This window comes from Phoca vitulina, unplaced genomic scaffold (assembly GCF_004348235.1).
Source record: "Phoca vitulina isolate PV1807 unplaced genomic scaffold, GSC_HSeal_1.0 scaffold23, whole genome shotgun sequence".
Taxonomy (NCBI): domain Eukaryota; kingdom Metazoa; phylum Chordata; class Mammalia; order Carnivora; family Phocidae; genus Phoca; species Phoca vitulina.
In genome coordinates, this window is record NW_022589726.1 from 2,939,376 (window position 1) to 2,961,206 (window position 21,831).

The following is a 21,831-nucleotide window of genomic DNA, read 5'->3' on the forward strand; positions in this document are numbered from 1 at the left end:
GCGGGAGGGGAGGGGGAGGAGTCTGCTCAGTCTTCTCCCTTACCCTCCCCCGTTCACGCGTGCTAGAGCGCTCCCTCTCTCTCAAATAAATAAATAAATCTTAAAAAAAAAAAATTTTCCTGGATCGCTAGCACAATGTCAGGCAAATAATTTGATGGATCAGTGAACGAAGCACTACATTTCCATGAAATATCTGAAAACCAAACATCACAAGGATTTTCTTTTTTTAAGTAGCAGTTTTTAATAAGAGGTCATTTAGTCAGCAATTAGTAAGGAAAGGGTCAAGGATATAATTTTCCACATTCTAAGTTCGTACTAAGTTGTGAGATATATAAAATCAGAACTATTTGCACATAACTTTTTTTTCAATGCTTCTTTTCTTCAGGCACATGGCAGGCACTTGCACAGAAGGTAAACATTTACCGAGTACTTAACTATATTTCATGCAGTGTTCACAATGTTTTCAAGAGTTCTGATTTGACAGAACTAAAGACTTTTGATTGCTCTTCCAGCAAACGGAGGGAAAACAAAACCTAAGTTCTCTTCATTACTCTATTCCGGTAAGAACAGAAAGCTTATCTTTTGCACTTTCATTAACATCTCTTAATTCCACGGATATCAATGATGACTCAACTCCTCCGCAGTAACTGTTTGTGATTATTAGAAATCTAAATGCTTCCCATGTCAATTTAGCTAGTGAGAATTTCTTAATTTTAATGGGAGCACAGCAGGCTTTTAAGGGATTGCTGACTTGAATAGGAAGGTTTCGCTTCCTTTTAAGGGATCATTCATGTCAAGAGCCAGTCTAACATTAAAAAAAATTAAGATATTCTTTTACTTTTTCTCTAAGGAGTAACCACCATACAGAACTTGGATTTCTTTTACAAAGTGAGTTAATCTTCCCCGAAGAAGAAAAAAATTGGACAGATTTGAGAAACACACACAAAGGGCAGAACTGATGCTTCCCTGCTACTAGCTAGGTAGTGAAGTCATTAGAATTAGTAGAATCCTCTTGCCTTCCACACAAGCGACACTCAATCTAGGAGCTCCCGTTTCCGTCACCCCCTCTCCCTGCCCATGTTACCTGTGGAAGCTGATGTTAATGTGCTTGTTGTAGGTAGTAGCACAGCCCACCGCGGCGCAATTGGTCGGCATTTCCCTTTCCCCCTCATTCGGTGCTGTCTTAAGCCTGTTCTGAGGCGCTGGCTGCTACGCTTCCTCCGGGCAAAGGCTAGGCAATCGAGGCAGGGGACGGGCCCACCGAGAGGAGTCGTGGATGCGGAGTGGGAAAAACGGGTTTATATATTGGGGGGTGGGGGTGGTGGTGTCAACCTTCCCTGTCTCTTTATTAATATGGCGGACTTGAGCCAGCAAAGCAGACAGTCCTGGAGCTCCGGTCGCCTACGTTTACCTTCACCAACATGGCGGACACAAACCGCCCCCTCCGGGCCCCCAAAAGGGAGTAGGGCTACTGCGTCTCTTTGGCAGCAGTCCTCGGAGCAATTAAAAAGGTGTCTCTCCCCCTCCCCCTATCACTATGAAACTCCTGCGGCCAAGATTAAGAACGGGCCCGCCCACCCCGCCACGCACCCAGATATCCCAATCCGGAGTCCGGGGTGGGTGTGAGATAGAGGTTGGAAGGACAAACCCGAAGACAGAAAAGAAAGACTACAAGTCCCATTAAGAATCGCGTCGTCCTAATTATTATCGCGTGAACTGGACGCCTTGTTTCCTGCGTGCCGCAGGAAGTGACGTCACGGGCAGAGCCACTTCCAGAGCCCCTTTCTCGCGAGGCGGAAGAGCCCCGATCGCGGAGGAGCAAGGGGGCGCTAGGGAAGGGAACTGGGTTGCGACGGTCCGGCGAGAAAGAGCTGGGGTGCGGGGAAGTTGGGGAGCAAAGCCCGCTAGGTGTCCGAGTAGGGTAAGGCCGCACCGACCGGGTCCGTTAGAAAAGAAGGGAACCGAGGAGGAAGGCAGTTGTCGGGCGGATCCCCGGACGGAGGGCTAAGGTTGTGTGGAAGGCGCTGCTCCCGGGATGGCGACCGCAGATATTCCGGCCCCGGCCTCCAGTGGCCTCTCGCCCAAGGAAGAAGGGGAGCTAGAAGATGGGGAAATCAGCGACGACGATAACAACAGCCAGATACGGAGCCGGAGCAGCAGCAGCAGCAGTGGCGGCGGGCTGTTGCCGTATCCGCGGCGAAGGCCTCCTCACCCGGCCCGGGGCGGTGGATCTGGCGGAGGCGGTGGCTCCTCGTCGTCGTCGTCCTCTTCTCAGCAGCAGTTGAGGAATTTCTCACGCTCGCGGCACGCGTCGGAGCGGGGCCACCTCAGGGGACACAGCAGCTACCGACCCAAAGAGCCGTTCCGGTCTCACCCGCCCTCCGTACGGATGCCTTCGAGCTCACTGTCCGAAAGCAGCCCCCGGCCGTCCTTTTGGGAGCGGAGCCACATCGCCTTGGACCGTTTCCGCTTTCGAGGCAGGCCTTACCGGGGTGGAAGTCGCTGGAGTCGGGGGCGAGGAGGGGGTGAGCGAGGAGGCAAGCCGGGGGGCAGACCTCCTCTGGGAGGAGGAGCAGGATCCGGATTCAGCAGCAGTCAGAGCTGGCGAGAGCCCTCTCCACCTCGGAAGAGTTGTATCCTTAACGTGGCGGTCCGCCCTGGGTGTGTCACTTACTAAAGTTCGCTTTAGCGGCATTATTAGGTCTTTGAGATGAGTAACTTTTCTGAACCATCAGAACCGCTTATTTGTCACTGTGTCAGTATACTTAAACTAAGTTGTTCTTTGGTAGTCTCAGTGTGTCACACTATACAGACCTGTTTCTTAAGGTTGCTTTATTGGGTATATAGCTTTTTAACATTAACGTATTATGGATTGGGGCCAAGTTCGTGAAATCAGATTTGGAATAGTACATCAGATTTGTAGTAGTACATCAGAAACCCAGGTTTCATTAGCATTTACTTTCGCTGGTATAAGAACTTTGTTTTTCTATGAGGTTGACTTAGATTGTTAGAAGGAGAAAAAAGTCATAAACAATTTGGGGAATACTGTTGCTTATACAGTATTGAACTTTGACATTGAAAATTGTCAAGTTCCATTCTGCATAATGCTATAGTTCTTATTTGTGATTCTGCTTTTACTTTTCCTGATTTATTTTTACACATGCTGCCTTTTAAAGTGTGTGTGTGTGTGTGTTGGGGGGGGGAAGACCCGTATCTTTACCAAGTCTATTAATTTAGAGGTTTTGAATTCATACAACTTTCTGTAAAACTTTACCTCCTTCTTCATTTCTTATGTTCAGTTTTTGGGCATTTCGTAACTCAGTGCTGACAAATGTAAGTTAGAGAGAGAATGATAAACAGTATTTTAATTTTAGTATATTGAAAGCCATGGGGTGTATGGGAGGGTGGAGATGATGGGGAGGTTGAAAAGGAAAATAGCAAAATCCCTGATTTTTGTTCCCTCTAATTCCATTATCTTTAACATTCTTAGGTTTACTTAAGATTTATAGTGGGGAATCAGTCATCTGAAGGTTTGCTAGTTTATGATGGGTTTGTAGACCTAGGTTTTATTTCATGATAACTGCATAAAAATCGTTTACTAATTACAATTATTACTGGTTGTAATTTTTATGGTATAATGATTTTTTAACCTATTATATATGAAACTTACATGAAATGACATTTGTTTGGAAGACACTCAACATTATTTTTATAGAATACTTAGGATCCCCTGGTCTTTCCCAGATGTCCGAAAATAAAGGGGCAAGAAATGTTAAGTTTAGGTACAAAGTAGCAGCTTCTGGTGCTAGTGCCCTGAAAAAACTTATTTTTGCAACCAGAAGTTGGGTTAGGAGCACCTAGGATTGTTTCAAAGAAAATCACGTAGGGATTTAACTTTTAAAAAGACAAAGGATGTTCTTTCAAAAAAAAAAGAACTCTGCCCAAGATATTTTTTTTAAAGAAGGAATTGTTAGTTGTTGATTCTAAATCTAAAAACAGGCTGCTTCAGCACATGTATGTTTTTTAAGAATATAAAAGAGGAAACTTAGAATTTGTGTTGGAGAGACATATGTGAATAAATAGAGTTTAATGTAAAAAGTTCATACTGAGGTATGTAAAAAGTACTGTGGGAGCACAGAATTTTTTCATTTAATCTGTATTAGAGAAGGTGGTGATGAGGGGACTTGCCCAGCTCCTGCCTTTGCCTTCTTTCTGTCCATTCATTCAATACCAATTTGGCCTTTGCCATATATACCTTTATTAATTATTAAGCTTATATATTTCTCTTAATAAACAGGCATATGATGTGAAGAAAGTACAGGAATATATCCAGTTTGATTTCCGCAGTAACTTAGCAGAAATGAGCTGTCTTGCTGTTTTTCTTTTTTTCACAGATGCTGCACTTAAGGAGCTTGTTTTGATCCTCTCTGCTCATTGTTTTCCTCATGAAGTATCATTAATCCATCCTAGAGGTGGTATTCTTTTTAAGAATTTGTGAAGGAAAACATAGTTTTCAGCTACTCATATAATGTGAGCAAACAAAATTTGTAATACAAAATTTTATTAATTCAGATTTCTTAATACCAAGACTGTATTCAGGATTATTCACATATCCACTGTGCACTAATAATAATGACATTTTTATTTTATAAATAATTACATTAAGAAAGAATAAGGGTTATGGGACACCTGGCTGGCTCAGTCAGTAGGGCATGTGACTCTTGATCTTGGGGTTGTGAGTTTGAGCCTCATGTTGGGGTAGAGTTTCCAAAAAAAAAAAAAAGAAAGAAAGAAAGAATAAGGGATATAATGTAGCTCATTTTCATAATCTAGAAATGAAGTAGCATGAGTACAAGTGTTTTTTTTTTGACTTATTTTTCTGTAATGATTAAGGTATGCTAGGTGCAGCTTTAAAGAAATAAAATGAACCAGATTCCAATGTGGCACATATTTTCATTCTCATTCATTTAAAATTTTTCTTAGTGATAGACACTTTGTCAATCCCTCTTAGCGTATGTTTCCTTTGGTTGACTACTGTTTTAAACTTTCTAATCTGATGAGAGCTAACATAATTAGGCCAGTGTCTCTCATCAGTAGAAAGTCATTTCATTTTCACCTACAGTTGAAACGCAGTTCTTTTTTTAAACCAGATTTCAGTTAGGGATTGCATCTTAACTAGTTTAAAATTAAATCTTTCAAGTGTTGGTTTCATCCTAACTGTCCTATATTAGACAGAAATAGATTTCATTTAGCCTTGACAGAGATTAGTTAACAGTTGTAACTCAGTTGCTTTTCCTCATTTTTCTTTTTTGTTAGTGTATTGAATCTTTTCCCTCTACAGATCTTTCCAAGGTCTTCAGTTTTATTTATTTATTTTTAATCACTGTGGTTGTGCCTTTGGATGGCTCCATTGGAAAGTGAGGTGTCGAAGGGGATAATTACAGAATTTATGTACAAAGAGTATATAATGGGGGAGCAAGTAATGTTCTGGCTTCACAAAGGAGGTTCATTTGAATTTTGGTCTGGGGTCAATTTGAAGAACAGAAAAACCTAAATACAAAGCTATGCATAAATTGTGATGACAGGAGAAATGTGATATTGGAAAGGAAGTACAGGTCAAATCATGAAGGCATTATGTGCCATTGTAAGTATTTTGGACTCTATTCTTAATGAGATTTAAACAAGGGGACAGATCTGATCAGATTTGTCTTCTAGATAGATTAGTCCAGCAGCAGAATAGGGGATAGCTTGTGGAAGATAAAACCCCAAATATCATGAGGCCAAACTTCTCTCTTGTATTACATAGACATATGGGAGTGCATTAGAATGCTCAAAAGGAAAAGTGGAAGAGGCTAAATAGAGCTCACTGGAGAACACCATTATTGCAGGAGTTAGAAAGGAGTCATGAAGACTTAAAGGAGAAAAAAAGATAGGGAAATCAGGAGTGTGGAGTTAGAGAAGCCAAGAGAGAAGTGGTTTGCAGTGTCCCAAAGCTGCAAAGAAGTCAGGTAAAATAAAGTTTGAAAACATGGTGGATAAATAAAAAAACTCAGCCAGCAGAAGCCAGATTCTGTTTGGTTGAAGAGTAAGACAGGTTATGAGAAACTAATATTGTTTGAAGAAACTTGGCTCTGAAGAGCTTAGATCACAGAACCAAAGATTTACTAAAACAGTTTTGTTGCAGAACTGTTAAGATTTTCAGTTGTAATGCTGGTTTAGTTTCTAAAATTACTGGTGGTGAAAAAAAAATATTTGGTGGTGATTCCCATTCTTGTATTGGTCATTAGGGAAATTTTAAGATATCTGGAGGTTGACTGTACTGTAAGTTGTTAGAGGAACCATCTTTAGGGAACTGTAATGTTATATCCTCGCCAGTTTAAATGATCCATAAATGACATATTGTATTAAAACCACATAAAGTACTTGTCTTTAAATCTTGTTAATTTCTAGGCTGGAGAAGTGAGGTGTAACAATTTTTACCTGTGTGAATTATTTTGAGTAAAAATTATAGTTTGGAATTTTGTAGCCATTTCCAAGGAAAAAGTTATATTCTATGTGTCACTGTGTTAGAGAAGAAAAAAAATTTTGGTAGAGTTATCATTATCTTCAGAGACAAATTAGTTTATAAGATACATTTTGAATACCGTGGAAGGTTTTTTTTTTTAATAATGTAATTCCCTCATTTTAGTTGTGCATATGTTGGGTATTAGTATACTTGAGCTTTAAGATTGTTACGTATTAGGTTTTTAAGAAAATGCTTCCTATTTATAAACTAGTTTTAACTATTAGTTGTCAGTGTTCTTTTTTTATCTCCTTTTTTTAATTTGAGACATGAGAAGAAACTAATTAAAAAGAAGAAATGTTTCCTCCTGATTATCTGAAGTGTAAATTATCCATATCTGTGACAAACCATTATGTTTCTCCTCTCTTCCTTTACAAAGGAATCTTTAACATACACCTTATTATGGGCTTTTCTGATAACTACAGAAGGAATGCTGCCATAACCTAAGTAGGTGGAATACCTGTAGGTACTATGGGTAATAACTGACACCAGTGATTTTCTAAGTGGACTCTTTTATATGGTTACTTGTTAAATTTGAAATATGGGCAGATTGTGGAATTGGGCATTAGCACATATGTTAAATGTAATTTAGTAATTAAAAATACTAACTCATCTTTTTTGAAAAACAAGTTAAAAAGGGAGACGATTCATCTTTAACTTAATGTGTTTTTGTTAAATTTACTGGAAAAATTTTGGAAACTGCTTTCCTTAATATGCTGTTCAGCCAAAAGTTTTGGAAGATCTCCATCAAGAAAACAAAATTATTCATCAAAAAGTGAAAACTGTGGGGAAGAAACTTTTGAAGATTTACTTTTGAAGTATAAGCAGATACAATTGGAACTAGAATGCATCAATAAAGATGAAAAACTAGCTTTGAGTAGCAAAGAAGAGAATGTGCAGGAAGATCCTAAAACATTGAACTTTGAGGACCAAACAAGCACTGATAATGTCAGTATTACTAAGGACCCAAGTAAAGAAGTAGCTCCTGAGGAGAAAACACAGGTCAAAACGTTTCAGGCATTTGAATTAAAACCACTCAGGCAAAAATTGACTTTACCAGGGGATAAGAACCGGTTGAAAAAAGTTAAGGATGGAACAAAACAGCTTTCCCTGAAATCTGACACTACTGAACCTAGTCAAGGTAATGGAATTAAAAATTTCAATTAGTACTAAGATTCTTCTTTCTCTATGGGGTAACTAGTTATTTTGGTAGTGTGCTTCATTGAAATGATTTTAATACTTTATCTGTGAATTCTTTTTGTACTTTTCTACATAAACAGTCATATTACTCAGCATTGATAGGTTTAGTTTTATTCTGATCTTTCTTTTTTGGCCTTCTAATACAATTTTTAACCTAAGTGTATCAGTGGACCTTTGTTTCCTAACTTAAAGGAATGCTTTGGATATTTACTTTTAACATGATGTTAGGTTTTTTGAAGGTATCCTTTATTGGATAAAAAGTTTTTCCACCCTATTCCTTGTTTGAGATTTTCAGCATGAATGGATGTTGAAGTTTATCACATCTTTTTTCTTCATTATTGAGAAAAACATCTTATTTTTCCTCTTTTAATTTATTAGTGTAATAGATTATATTAGTTAATTTTGTAGTGTTAAACCACTCTTGTATATTTGGGATAAATCCAGGTAGTTCATGATATGTTATTTTTGTACGTCACGGATTTGATTTGTTAAATTTTTTCTTTTTCTCTTTTTATGATTTATATGCGGTAAAATTTACCCTTTTTAAAAAGTGTATAGTTCTTTAAGTTTTGACAGATGCAGGCAGTTGGGTAACCATTGCCAGGCACCACAATTAGATAAAGAAGAGTTTTGTCAACTCTCACAGATTCTCACATGCCCCTTTGCAATCAATTCCTTCCTCCCCCAACAGTCAGCCCACCAGGTAACTACTGATTGTTTTCTTTCCCTATAGTTTTTGCCTTTTCCAAAATGTCATATAAATGGAATCATGTGGCATATTGCCTTTTGATTCTAGCTTCTTTCATTTAGTAAGCATAGTATTTGGGATTCATCCATGTGGTTGTATATATCACTAGTTCATTCTTACTGCTGAATGTGCCATTGTATAGTTATGGTACAGTTTGTTTATCCATTTCCATTTGAGGGATATTTGGATTCTTCCAGTTTGGGGCAATTACAAAGTCTTCATAAATAAAGGTTTGCTAATGTTTTATTTAGAATTTTCATCTGGGTTTATAGCCTGTAATTTTTACCCCTTTTTCCTTGCCAAGTTCTAGTATAAGGTTATGATATGCTCAAAATGAGTTGGGGAGTGGGAATAAATTAAGATTAGAATTGTTCCTGGGATATTTGGTAGGTCTTATCGATGGAAGTGTGTGGGCCTGGATGGAGTTTTTTCTGGGAAGGTTTTACACTGTTGACTGTTAATGCTTTTTATTTCTGGTTAAGGCAGTTTAGGTAAACTATATTTTTCTAGTAATGTGTCCATTTCCTGTAAGTTGTGAAGTTTATAAAAAATTATTCTTAAGAATCTCACTTTTTGGGGTGCGTGGGTGGCTCAGTTGGTTAAGCATCTGCTTTTGGCTCAAGTCATGATCTCGGTCCTGGGACTGAGCCCCACGTCAGGCTCCCTGCTCAGTGGGGCATGTTTCTCCCTCTCCCTCTGCCCTCCCCCCCGTCCCCCATCTTTTTCTCTCTCAAATAAATCTAAAAAAAAAAACCCTCACTTTTCTATTACTTGTAGCATTTATCAGTTATATCCCCCTGTTTTAAAATTTCCCTAGAAATAAGCCCATAGCTTTTAAAACTTGTTAGTTTTGGGGTGCCTGGGGTGGCTCAGTCGTTAAGCGCCTGCCTTCGGTTCAGGTCATGATCCCAGGGTCTTGGGATCGAGCCCACATCTGGCTCCCTGTTCAGCGGGAGGCCTGCTTCTCCCTCTCCCACTCCCCCTGCTTGTGTTCCCTCTCTCACTGTCTCTCTTTCTGTCATATAAATAAATAAAATCTTAAAAAAAAAAACTTGTTAGTTTTCAGCCTCTCTTCTATTAAAATAATTTGGGTTATGAAATTTCTACTTTAGCTGTTTGTGATAATATAATTTTTTCCCACTCGTTTCTAAATATTTTCTAATTTTTGTTTTTCTTTGACCTGTAGGCTATTTATTTGGAAGTGTGTTTCTTAACTTTCAAACATGGTTCTTTAAATTTTTTGTTACTGATTTCTAAGTCAACCGTATTGTCAGAGAATGAGATATTAGAGAAAGAATGAGACTATAGATATGGTTGTATTTATTTGTAGAGATGTGCTTTATTGTATGCGATTGATTTTTTGTAACTATTCTATGTGTGTTTGAAAGGAATATATGGATTGTTAGATCAAGCTTTTTATGTTCACATCTTCCTTCATTTTTTGATCTGCTTGATTAATTACTGAAAGGTTTGTTAACATCAGCCACTGTGATGGTGGATTTATGGTTTTCAGTTTTTGTTTTAAATACTTTGAGGCTGAGGAATTGACCCATTATTCTCGTTATTATGTCGTGGCCTTCTTTATCTTTAGTAATGTTTCTACCTGAAAGATTTATGCCAATAGTCACACCGTCCTTCTTTTGATAAGTATATATGCCTTGTATATCATTTTCCATTCTTTCAGTCTTTCCATATTCTCATGTCTCAAATATCCATTGTACATAGCATAGAACTAGATTTCTTTTGTAACTTAGTCTGACAATGTTTGTCCTTTACTAGAATATATAGTCCATTTGCATTTTTCATTATTACTGATATTTGGATTTTTGTTGTTTTTCTTTCTTGCCTCTTTTGTGACCCCCCCCATACAGTTTTTTTTCCCCCTTTTACTAGTTTGGAAGTTAGATATTAAGTTTCTTGTCTCATATTGGTTCCTTTCGGAATTGTAACATGAATTCCTTATCAACGTTTAAAATTAATCAAGGTCTTTACCCTCTCCATAGACAAAGGCCAGTAATTTGCCTAGCTTTGCTCATATATTTAACACTTTCTTGGCTCACTCTTCTATGTCTAGAATCATTTATGCTTAAAATACATTTTTAGAATTTGGATGTGTCTGCTGGATAGAAAACTTATTTCTGTTTGCCCTTTTTTAAAGATAATTTTCTAGGTTTGGAATTCTAGACTGGCTAATTATATTCTCAACATATTGAAGATATTTTCTAGCTTCCATTATTGATTTTGAAAAGTCAGCTATCAGTCTTAATAGTTTCTAATTTGAAGGTAATTTATCTTCTTTCTCTGCTTGCTTTGAAAATCCTATTTTTGTCTCTGATATTCTGTAGTTTATGATGTGTTGATTGTGATTTCTTTTTATTCAGCTTGGGATTTGTTGTGCTTGTTTTCATTGATTCTGAAAAATTGTCATTCTCTCTTAAATATTTTCCCATTCTCTTTCTTTTCTGGAATTCTGTATATCTATATGTATATCAGATCATCTTACTTTATCTTCCATTTCTCTTAATTTCTTTTAAGTTTCCATCTCTTTGTAAATCTGTGCTACATTCTGGAAAATTTCTTCTGATGCATCTCTCAGTTCATGGATTCTCTCTTTAGCTGTGTCTGATTTGCCTTAAGTGTACCTATTGAATTTTAAATTTCAGTTACAGTTTTTATTTTAGTATTTAATTTTTACTTTTTTTTTTTTCAAATAACTTGGTCATTCTTTTTAGATTTTTCTGCTTATTTTTCAAATAAGTATGTTAACTATAGGTTTGCTTTAGTTTGTTTCTTTCCTTTGTCTGCTAATTTCCAGTATCTAGGTTTTTTATGGGTCTCATTTCTGGTTCCCATTTTTGGTACCTTCTTTTCTTGAATGCTTAGTGATTTTTTTTTTTCTTTTCTTGTTCTCATCTTTCTTTTTTGTTTCTTAAGGTGGTCATTTTTGTTTCCGTTTTTTTGGTAGGAATTTTTTGAGGCCTGGGACAAAGGTGGACTTCCAGGAGAGTGTTTGCTTTTGCCACTGCCCAGGCACCTGAGTAGACTTTTGCTCTGGGACCACTTTATATTCGAAGTTTTCAAAGCCACCCATGTGTAAATTGGGTTGCAGACCTGAGTGGTGACTGATTTTGGTTACATATTCTCAGGGACATGGTTTTTTCTTCTTCAGTTTAGCACCATGATTCCAGGCAGGCAGTTTCAAAATGTATAACTCAGTGAGATAGAAAAAACACACAAATAACTATTACAGAGTATAGTAAGAGTTATGTATGAAAGCCTGCAGTGATACAGGGGAAGGATCAAATATGTCTACTTGGGTTTAGAAAGTTTTCATAGTGATGGAAATCTTTGATAGGTGTCTCAAAAAATGAGTCTTTCAACTTGGGAAGTAAGAAGGAACCAAATGAGCAGATAAAAAGCACAGAGAACTTTTAAAGGATAATTGAGATTGATCTAAAATGGGTGCAGTCTGAAAAACAAACTGAGGGTTCTAGAGGGGGGAGGGGTGGGGGGATGGGTTAGCCTGGTGATGGGTATTAAAGAGGGCACGTTCTGCATGGAGCACTGGGTGTTATATGCAAACAATGAATCATGGAACACTACATCAAAAACTAATGATGTAATGTATGGTGATTAACATAACAATAAAAAAATAAAATAAAATAAAATGGGTGCAGTGCGGGATATATGGTATGTTTCTTGGAGCAGTTGGTTATAAATTTATAAAAGGATAGATTGAAGTCCAATTGCAGAGAGCCTTGAATGTCTTGACTAAGGAATTTAGATTTTCTTAAACGTCAGGTGGGCCATCAGATATTTTTATTTTTTTTTATTTTTTTATTTTTTATTTTTTTTAAGATTTTATTTATTTATTTGACAGAGAGAGAGGAACACAAGCGGGGGCAGTGGGAGAGTGAGAAGCAGGCTCCCCGCGGAGCAGGGAGGCCGATGCGGGGCTCGATCCCAGAACCCTGGGATCATGACCTGAGCCAAAGGCAGACGCTTAACGACTGAGCCACCCAGGCGCCCCACCATCAGATATTTTTAAATAGGAAAGTGATGTTATCAGATGTCTGTTTTAGAAAAGTAACTGACCGCAGTGTGGAAGAGGAATTGGAGGAAAACCAGAAAAGCTAAAATTTATCTGAATAAGTTATATTGATTAGTTTCTTCATATGCATCCTCTCCACCCCCCACTGTCCCACCTTCCCCAGTCTTCAGCAAGACTCTCAGCTCTGCCATCAAGCTTTTAAGTTGTTAGTGATCAACTGCTTTTCCATTTCTCTCAACAACTCTTCTAAACCTTTATTATTTTTTTCAGGCTTTTTACTCAACTTTGTTCCTATTGTTCAGAACAGCCTATGGGTGTGCCTCCTGTTTCAGGTGATCTCACTCACCTTTCAACTTCTCACTTTCTGACTGTAAAATTATATCTATATTGATTTTCACTTCATTTCATTTTTGTTTATGGCCACTTTGTTTTAACCTGTATTCCTGGCTCTGACTTCTACCTTCTCTGGGACCTTGCTCCATCTGTTGTTTATTTTGATTCATCTTTAACCACTTTCTCTTAAGGGATTCTTAGTATAAACATATTTGCATTTTCCTCCCCAAAATGTAATCACTCTCTTCCCCATTCTGTATTCTCCCTTAACTTCTGTCTTTTCAACCAGATTCCTTGAAAGGCTAGCCTTCTTCACTTTACCTCTCAATCCAATGCAATCTGCTTTTCTACTCTTTACTGAAACTAGTCAGGGCAGTTACTTTGATGTAATTACAAAATTATTTTTAATTTTCCTTCATTTTTTTATTTCATTCTTCCATTCATTCAAAATTTGAGCACTTTATTCCAGGCCCTTGGAAATCTCTCCATGAACAAAATAGTCATTTATGCTTTCATGGGCTTGCGTTTTAGAAAGGGGGAAGAATAAATATGATTCGTAAGTAACAGTTATGGAAAAAGCATAGCAGGGTAAGTAGGGGGATGGCAGGTATAGATTGCAGTATTAATGAGTGATCAGGAGAGGCCTGAATTTGAAGATGAGATTTAAACAAGGGCTTTGAAGACCATGAGGGGATAGCCAAATGGATATCAGGGAAGAGCTTTCTAGGCAGATAATAAATAGCTAGAGCAGTGATTTTCTAACTTTGGTCCTTGGACCAGCATTACCTGGGAACTTGATAGAAATGCAAATGCTGGGGTGCCTGGGTGGCTCAGTCCCTTAAGCAGCTGCCTTGGGCTCACATCATGATCCCAGAGTCGGGGGATCAAGCCTCGCATCCCTCTCCCTGCTCGGTGGGGAGTCTGTTTCTCCCTCTGCCCCTCACCCCACTCGTGCTCTCTCTCTCACTCTCTCAAATAAATAAAAATCTTTTATTTATTTATTTATTTTTAATTTTTTTAAAGATTTTATTTATTCATTTGAGACACAGAGATAGAGAGCATGAGCAAGGGGAGAGGCAGAGGGAGAGGGAGAGAGAGAAGCAGACTCCCCGCTGAGCCAGGAGCCCCATGTGGGGTTCGATCCCAGGATCCTGGGATCATGACCTGAGCCAAAGGCAGACGCTTAACCGTCTGAGTCACCCAGGCGCCCTAAATAAAAATCTTTAAAAAATTTTTAAAAATAAAAAGGGGGCGCCTGGGTGGCTCAGTCATTAAGCATCTCTCTGCCTTCGGCTCAGGCCTTGATCACAGGGTCCTGGGATCCAGCTCTGCATCGGGCTCCCTGCTCCATGGGGAGCCTGCTTCTCCCTCCCACTCCCCCTGCTTGTGTTCCCTCTCTTGCTGTGTCTCTCTCTGTCAAATGAATAAATAAAATCTTTAAAAAAAAAAAAAAATTAAAAAAAAATGCAAATGCCCAGACCCTATCCTAGATCTGCTGAATTGGAAACTGGAGATGGGGCCCAACAATCTATATTTAACAAACCTTCTTGTTAGGATTCTAATACCTGGTAAAGTTTGAGAATCAATGAACTAGAATAACTACTGTTAAGGCAGAAGGGTACCTGGCATATTTGGGTAATAATAGGCCTGTGCCACTAAAGAAAAGAGAGTGGGGGTGCTGAATAGTGGGAGAGAAGAGGTCAGAGATGATGGGTTGGGATAGATCATGTAGAGCCTCATAAGAATTTTGTTTTTTATTCTGAATGAAATGTGAGCTACTACAGGGTCTTGAACAAAGGACTAGTATAATTTATTTTATATTCTCAAAGGACCATTCAGGCCACAACGTTGAGAATATTCTATAGGGAGTAGACATACCTACTATATTCAGAGGTGTTTTTCTTGATAAATGTGAAATTTTGGGGTTTCAGTAGTACCATACACATCTGGAATTTCTTATAACCTTCTGATTTTCTTCTTAATAGTTTTCCTTTGTAATTTCTTAACTGTTGATGTCCTCTGTGTTCCATTCTCCAAGGGTGTTCTTAATTATATGGTTTTAACTACCACCTATGTCCTGATGATTGTCTTTAGCTCAGTTTAGAATTCTGGATAATAATTTTACAAATACTGCATGACTGCACAAAACCAATTTTCATCTTGGAAGTATTGAGTCAGAATTGAAATAATTGTAGAGACCCATAACAGTGGTAGGACAGTGCCTAACTACATGTTTGGTGAATTAAACAATTACCTGCTTTTATAAACTTTGTGTAAAGTTAGATTTATAGTTTGAAATTTATGGTTTGTACTTGTTTTTAAGGTAGCTTTGTGCTCATAAGGTACTGCCAGCTTAATGTAAATTCTGTTATTGAAATAATTACTTTTAGTTCATAAGTCATTTTATCAGAGTACAGTTTTAACTTATTTAATATTTTGAATCATTTTGCCTGATAATTTTCAGAAATGAGGCTGATATGAAAAGTTTGGTCAGATTTTCATTCTAATAGCATTCTTTCCTTCTCAGTCAGAGATTGTGAAAATGAGAGACCCCTTAAAATAATTACTACTGAATATCATACGCATTTTATTTTAAAATGGTGGTAGCTGTTTTTCAGAGTATTCAAAGTATGCTGTTTTATTTTAAAGGATTAGAAGATAAAGAACAAAATTTAACAAGAAGAATTAGTGCCTCAGACATTCTATCTGAAAAGGTAAGATCCTGCTTTTTGGGACTGGGTGTCTCTGTAAGACTGATTCTTATACTGCTTTGCTCTGTTCCTTTGAAAGGAGATTCTGTCTTGCTTTCCACTCATTTCCTTTACATCATTTCTTTCATCATTACCTCCATTTGGACATAAGCCTTAAAGATAAGAAAATCTGGAGAGAGGGGCGCCTGGGTGGCTCAGTCGGTTAAGCATCTGCCTTCAGCTCAGGTCATGATCCCAGGGTCCTGGGATCGAGCCCCACATCGGGCTCTCTGTTCAGCAGGGAGCCTGCTTCTCCCTCTCCCTCTGCCTGCTGCTCTGCCTACTTGTGCTCTCTCTCTCCCTGTCAAATAAATAAATGAATAAATAAATAAATAAATAAATAAAATCTTTAAAAAAAAGAAACAGGTGAAACTAATAATAAAGAAAATCTGGAGAGATGTCCTTCAGTATCTTTGTGCTGGGTTCAGTTAAATTGAATTTAATTGAAGTATTTTTTATGTATATCCATAGATGATTTTTTTGTTTGTTGGTTTTTTGAAACTTAATTTTCACCCAGAGATTTTGTTTTCCTGCTTGTGGGGGATTATCCTGTGTGGGAAATCTTTGGAGTTAGACCTTGACCTGCTATTCAATTCTAGTTCCTCCTCTTATTAGCTGAGTGATCATATGTAAGCTCTTTGCCTTTGCTTGCCTCTATTTCCTTTTCTACAAAATGAGTTTGATGTCATCTGTTCCCTGGATTGTGGTGAGGTTTAGCAGGATAAAGTACAGAAGCATCAAGCACTGTGTTTGACATGTAATAGCTCTCAGTAGCCCTAGTCTTTTCTTTGTTGAATTAGAGATCTGAAATACCTTCAGTTTCTTCTTTTAAGATTTCAGTTAGTTTTTATGAATAAATTAAAATGATGCAAAGAGCCCAGAAGCTTTAGGAAAGAGATGATTCTGAATTTAAGATTGATAATATAGCAGATAAATATGTGTACACACACACGTGCATGTGTATATATTTTTTAATGTCCTTACAATAACTTCATAAATTAAGTTGACATTATTTGGTTTACAGATGAAGTAAGATTAATATGGGTAGATTGAGTGACTTGCCTAAAGTTATGTAGGACTTAAGTGTCAGGGCAAGGAGTTAAATGGGGTTCAGTGCTCTTGCTGATCAGGTAGCTACTTTAAGTAGCATATAGTTGTATGACAGAATCAGTTAACTTCTTTCTTTTATTCCAAAAGGAGTGGTTGCAAAAAGTAATCAAAGACTTTTAAGTCTCAATGGAACAGTGATGATAGCTTTATTCTAAACACTCTAGATCAAGACTATCCAATAGAATTTTCTATAATAATGGAAATATTCTTTATTTGCACTTTCCAATATGGTAGCTATTAACCACATGTGGCTTTTAAGCACTTGAAATGTGATTAGTGTGGCTGAGGAACTAAATTTCTTACTCAGTTTTAGTTAATTTAAATTTAAGTAGCCACATGGGGCTCATTGCCACCATACTGGATAGCACAGCTCTAGAACTGCAGGACCAGGTAGTAGAATTTGGTATGTTTAAGTGACTTAGAGTTAAAAAAAGATAATTTTTTCAGCTCATTTGTTACATATATTTCCCAACAGTGGAAAGGGTATCTATGCCCTGGTTTGGATAAACTGAAGTAGTGAAATACATGGTGGCAATTCAGTTAGGCATTTATAATAGTTCATAGTAAAGTGAAACCAGTAGGAAGGACCCACTGTTTTCTTTATGCTTAGGAGTTAAGTAATTTAATTGAATATTAGACAAAATGTGATTATAATTCACGTATAAGCAAAAGTTAATAGGTAAGTGGGCCTTAACCTTTTTTGAGTCTTAGTCTCTTTTGATTCCCTCCTTCTCTATACATACACATAAAAGAAAAACAATTTTGCATTTAATTTCAAAGGATGGGGAGGCCAGAGGACTCCCAATACGTCTCTCCCCACCATATCCATGTACTCCAGTTAAGAATCTGTGCTTAGTTTGCCTGACATTTTCAATTATATTTTAGCTAAAAAGAGAATAGATTTTTAAAATTATCTTTAAAAGATAGAGTGAAAAAATTAAGAGGATATTTCAATTGGAAAAAAGCTTTCTAACATGCACTTTTTTTTTTTTGTTAAGATTTTATTTATTTCAGAGAGAGAGAGAGAGCGCAAGCAGGGGGAGTGGCAGAAGGAGAGGGAGAAGCAGACTCCCCGCTGAGCAGGGAGCCCGATGCAGGGGCAGGGGCTTGATCTCAGGACCCTGAGATCATGACCTGAGTTGAAGGCAGATGCTTAACCGACTGAGCTACCCAGGTGCCCCTCAAACATTCACTCTTAACCTATTTTCCTCTTAGCTTCCCTGAAGAAAAATCTTGGGTGTTCAAAATATTTTAAATATTCAGATAAGTATCTGTAGTTTTAGGTCATGTAATGTTCAAATATAAGTAAATCTAAAGAATTATAAAATGTGTATTTTTTAAAAAGTTTGCAAATTTCAGTCTTGACATTCAGTGTACCTGTTCTCTGTGTTACTTGTAAAACTAGTAAATCACATGTTTATGGAACCGCTTCATTCTTCATTTTTGATCTTTCCTGGGTTGAATTTTTCTTGCATTTGTTGTCATCAGATTTTTACTTTCTTGTTTGGGAAGCTCAGTTAAATGCTGATCTCTGACCCTTAACTTCCCTTTTGGATCATCCTATTCCATCAGTTACACTCATCCCCTCTGACCCTTCAATTTACATATGCACACACACCCTCCACAGGTTGATCTTCTGTCTATATCATAGGGATTGGATTAGGGTGTAGGGCTGTGGTAAGTAGTTTAGTTTCCTTACTTTACTTATATTGCCATTTAAATATTTGCTTTACAACTAACTCTAAATTCTGATCCCTGGAAGGGTTTGACTTGGTGAAATGTTAAAGGTCAAATAATAGAACTAAAAAGTTACAACTATTTCTTTTTTTAAAGAAACTTGGTGAAGATGAAGAGGAACTGTCTGAACTACAGCTTCGTCTTTTGGCTCTTCAGTCAGCTAGTAAAAAATGGCAACAAAAAGAACAGCAGGTGATGAAAGAAAGCAAAGAAAAGTTGACTAAGACAAAAACTGTACAGCAAAAAGCTAAAACCAGTACAAAAACACATTCAGCCAAGAAAGTTAGCACTACAGGTGATCATTTCTGTTAAATTTTTTTATTTCCTATATCAATATAGTTTTAAGATTTTAATTCAGAAAGTTTTGAGTTTGGGAATTACAGGGCCCTGAATGGGGGACAGCCCTATATAAACAAAACTTGGAAGAGCAGCTGTATATTTGATTTAATGATAATGAAAATAAATTATAAAGTTGTTTTCTTTTATCTAGAAAATTCTAGCTAATAGATACTGATGTTTCTGTATTTTTATTTAAAGCTAAACAGGCATTAAGGAAGCAGCAAACAAAAGCATGGAAGAAACTACAACAACAAAAAGAACAGGAAAGACAGAAAGAAGAGGATCAGAGGAAACAAGCTGAAGAAGAAGAGAGAAGGAAAAGAGAAGAAGAAATCAGAAAAATTCGAGATCTCTCAAATCAGGAAGAGCAGTACAATCGATTCATGAAACTGGTTGGTGGAAAGAGGAGATCAAGAAGTAAGGTAAAGAGTGTAAAAATATAAAATCAAAACATTATTCAAATTTAAGTGTCCTTATTGTCTTATTTCATAAATACAGTCCACTAAGAAAAAGTACAGAGTGCTTGTGTTTGATAGAACTTGTTACCACGTTTTGGGGGAGAAGGGAAGGTTGGTTATAATTGAAAATGAGTTTTCTATTGTAGATATTAGAAATAGAAAAAATGAAAGATAAAAGTTATGGTTAGCAAAGCCTGCTTATGGCTTTTTCATCTTTATCTATTTAGAGGAAAGTAGGATTACTAAATTATAGTGAGGACTTATCGTAAAAATGGCCATACCCTAAGTATAAGGGCAGAATTTCATTAGTTTTTTTTTTTTTTTTTTTTTAACATTTGTTTAGTATTGTAGAATTAAAAGTGTGTCATGACTAATTGGCCTGGACTATTTTAAAGAAAGTTAAATCATCGGGGCGCCTGGGTGGCTCAGTCGTTAAGCGTCTGCCTTCGGCTCAGGTCATGATCCTGGAGTCCTGGGATCGAGCCCCGCATCGGGCTCCCTGCTCCATGGGAGGCCTGCTTCTCCCTCTCACATTCCCCCTGCTTGTGTTCCCTCTCTCTCTGTGTCTCTCTCGGTCAAATAAATAAATAAAATCTTTAAAAAAAAATAAAAAAAAAAAAAAAGGAAAGAAAGTTAAATCATCATAGCCTTAGTGCTTGTGGTTATTTTAGTTAGTTATTTAGCATTTGTGAACCTTTACTAAGTGAAGTATTGATAATGATTGTCATTGTTTTTTATGGATGGTGTCAGGCAGTAAACTGGAGATTTAATATTGATCTAGTGACATATTATCAGTGATAAATTTCAGGATTTTGAGGTTTGAAATTATACTTGTGAATGAACTATCGAAGAAGAGAGGGTTGTTAAAGAGTAAGAGCTCTTTTAATTATCGGGAGTCGGGAACTAGGTTTGCTTAAGCAAGGAATTCATAAATATACTTTGAACTTCTAAAAAGTACTTTGTTAGAATCTTTTTTAAGAGAAAAGTATTGTGTTTGCACATTACTCTTATCAATCTGGATAGGTTTTGTTAGCTATGAACTGTCTTTGTGAGTGAAGCATTGTAAGAAATACAAAAAAACTACACACAAACATATCACCTAAGAATTCCTAGTTTTCAGCTGTCATCAGTGTATTCATAACTAAGATGTTACTGGATTTTTTAAATTGCTTTAAAATATAGTCTTTAGCGGCCCTCTTGGCACAGTGGGCAGCGTGTCAGTCTCATAAAATATAGTCTTTTTTTTTTTTTTTTTTTAAGATTTTTATTTATTTGAGAGAGAGTGAGTAAGGGAAAGGGAGAGGGAGAGAGAATATGAAGCAGACTCTGCACTGAGCACAGAGCCCGACGTGGGGCTCGATCCCACAACCAGGAAATCATGACCTGAGCTGAAACCAAGAGTCAGATGCTCAACCAACTGAGGCACCCAGGTGCCCCTAAAATATAGTCTTGATGACATAAAACTTGAGTTTGGTGTCATCTTACTTTACAGAGGAATATGATTTTTGATACTCCCTAGAGGATAACTGTCAATTGTTTCATAATTTCTAGCCTAAGAATAGACTAAGACAGAAAATGCTTTGAAACTGAAAAATATCTTGTGTTATTAGTCTTCAGATCCTGACCTAAGACGATCCTTAGATAAGCAACCTACTGATAGTGGAGGAGGCATTTATCAATATGATAACTATGAAGAAGTTGCTATGGATACAGATAGTGAAACCAGTTCTCCAGGTATGAGCCAAAACTTGAAACATTCACATATTCACAAATTTTCATAAATGGAAAATGATCATAAAGCGACCCAAAAGCTTGAAAGAAATGTGTAATGAAAGTGATGTTTGCTGATGAATTGTGTAACCATAGACATTTAGTGGAGTACTTTGAGAGCAAACCTCAAATATATAATATAAACCTTTCTTTCAGGTCTTTCTTTCTAGATAACTTTTAAATAAAAAGGCAGTGTTTAAACTCTGCTATTAACTGTTCGATCTAAAAAATGATTGTGGGGAAGGTGAGAGCACTGCTTTTAAATAAAAAAAATAAACTTTTGATCTCTTATCTTTATATCGTAGATAATTTCTGCTTTAGTTAAAAAAAAAAAAAATCTTTCTTGTTTTTGGGCTTCCTTTCTCCTTCCGGTGATGTTACTTTGTAGGAATTTGGAGATGGTAAGTGGTACTATTAGTGGCATTCAGTAGAGGCTGGTTAGAACTGGTCAGGGCAGTACTTCAATTAGATTGCATGCATACTCTAGGATGTGACTCTTCTTGAGGGCTAGAGCCTTGCTTTAGTTGATATTCAGGGGTGATTCTGTGGGAGACCTATTTTCTCACTAATTAAAACATAAGTTTTAATTATAGCTGAGGCAGATAACTGAATGCAGTTGGCATTCTAGGAACTGGAATACTTATTTGAAAGATCATATCATCAATGTATTTCTCCCTATGGTCATATTGTCAGAACAGATAAAAATGAGAATCTTAACTTTAGTGTGTCTAGGCAGAAACAAAGAAAAATCTATATGATTTGGGTAATGTTTA

At 37.1% G+C, this 21,831-nt stretch overlaps 2 protein-coding genes across 2 annotated transcripts in view; one reads left to right on the forward strand and one right to left on the reverse strand.

Annotated features, from left to right (window-relative positions):
* THAP2 (THAP domain containing 2) overlaps positions 1 to 1,666 on the reverse strand; it is a 10,562-nt gene extending 8,896 nt beyond the window's left edge. Inside the window, exon 1 of the mRNA XM_032420515.1 lies at positions 1,085 to 1,666. Coding sequence (XP_032276406.1) covers positions 1,085 to 1,155 — 71 coding nt within the window. The 5' untranslated portion in view covers positions 1,156 to 1,666. The remainder of the gene's footprint in view (positions 1 to 1,084) is intronic.
* Positions 1,667 to 1,765: 99 nt separating this feature from the next.
* ZFC3H1 (zinc finger C3H1-type containing) overlaps positions 1,766 to 21,831 on the forward strand; it is a 52,428-nt gene continuing 32,362 nt past the window's right edge. Inside the window, exons 1-6 of the mRNA XM_032420446.1 lie at positions 1,766 to 2,633; positions 7,287 to 7,703; positions 15,544 to 15,608; positions 18,588 to 18,786; positions 19,029 to 19,252; positions 20,899 to 21,022. Of these exons, the coding sequence (XP_032276337.1) occupies positions 2,036 to 2,633; positions 7,287 to 7,703; positions 15,544 to 15,608; positions 18,588 to 18,786; positions 19,029 to 19,252; positions 20,899 to 21,022 (1,627 nt within the window). The 5' untranslated portion in view covers positions 1,766 to 2,035. The remainder of the gene's footprint in view (positions 2,634 to 7,286; positions 7,704 to 15,543; positions 15,609 to 18,587; positions 18,787 to 19,028; positions 19,253 to 20,898; positions 21,023 to 21,831) is intronic.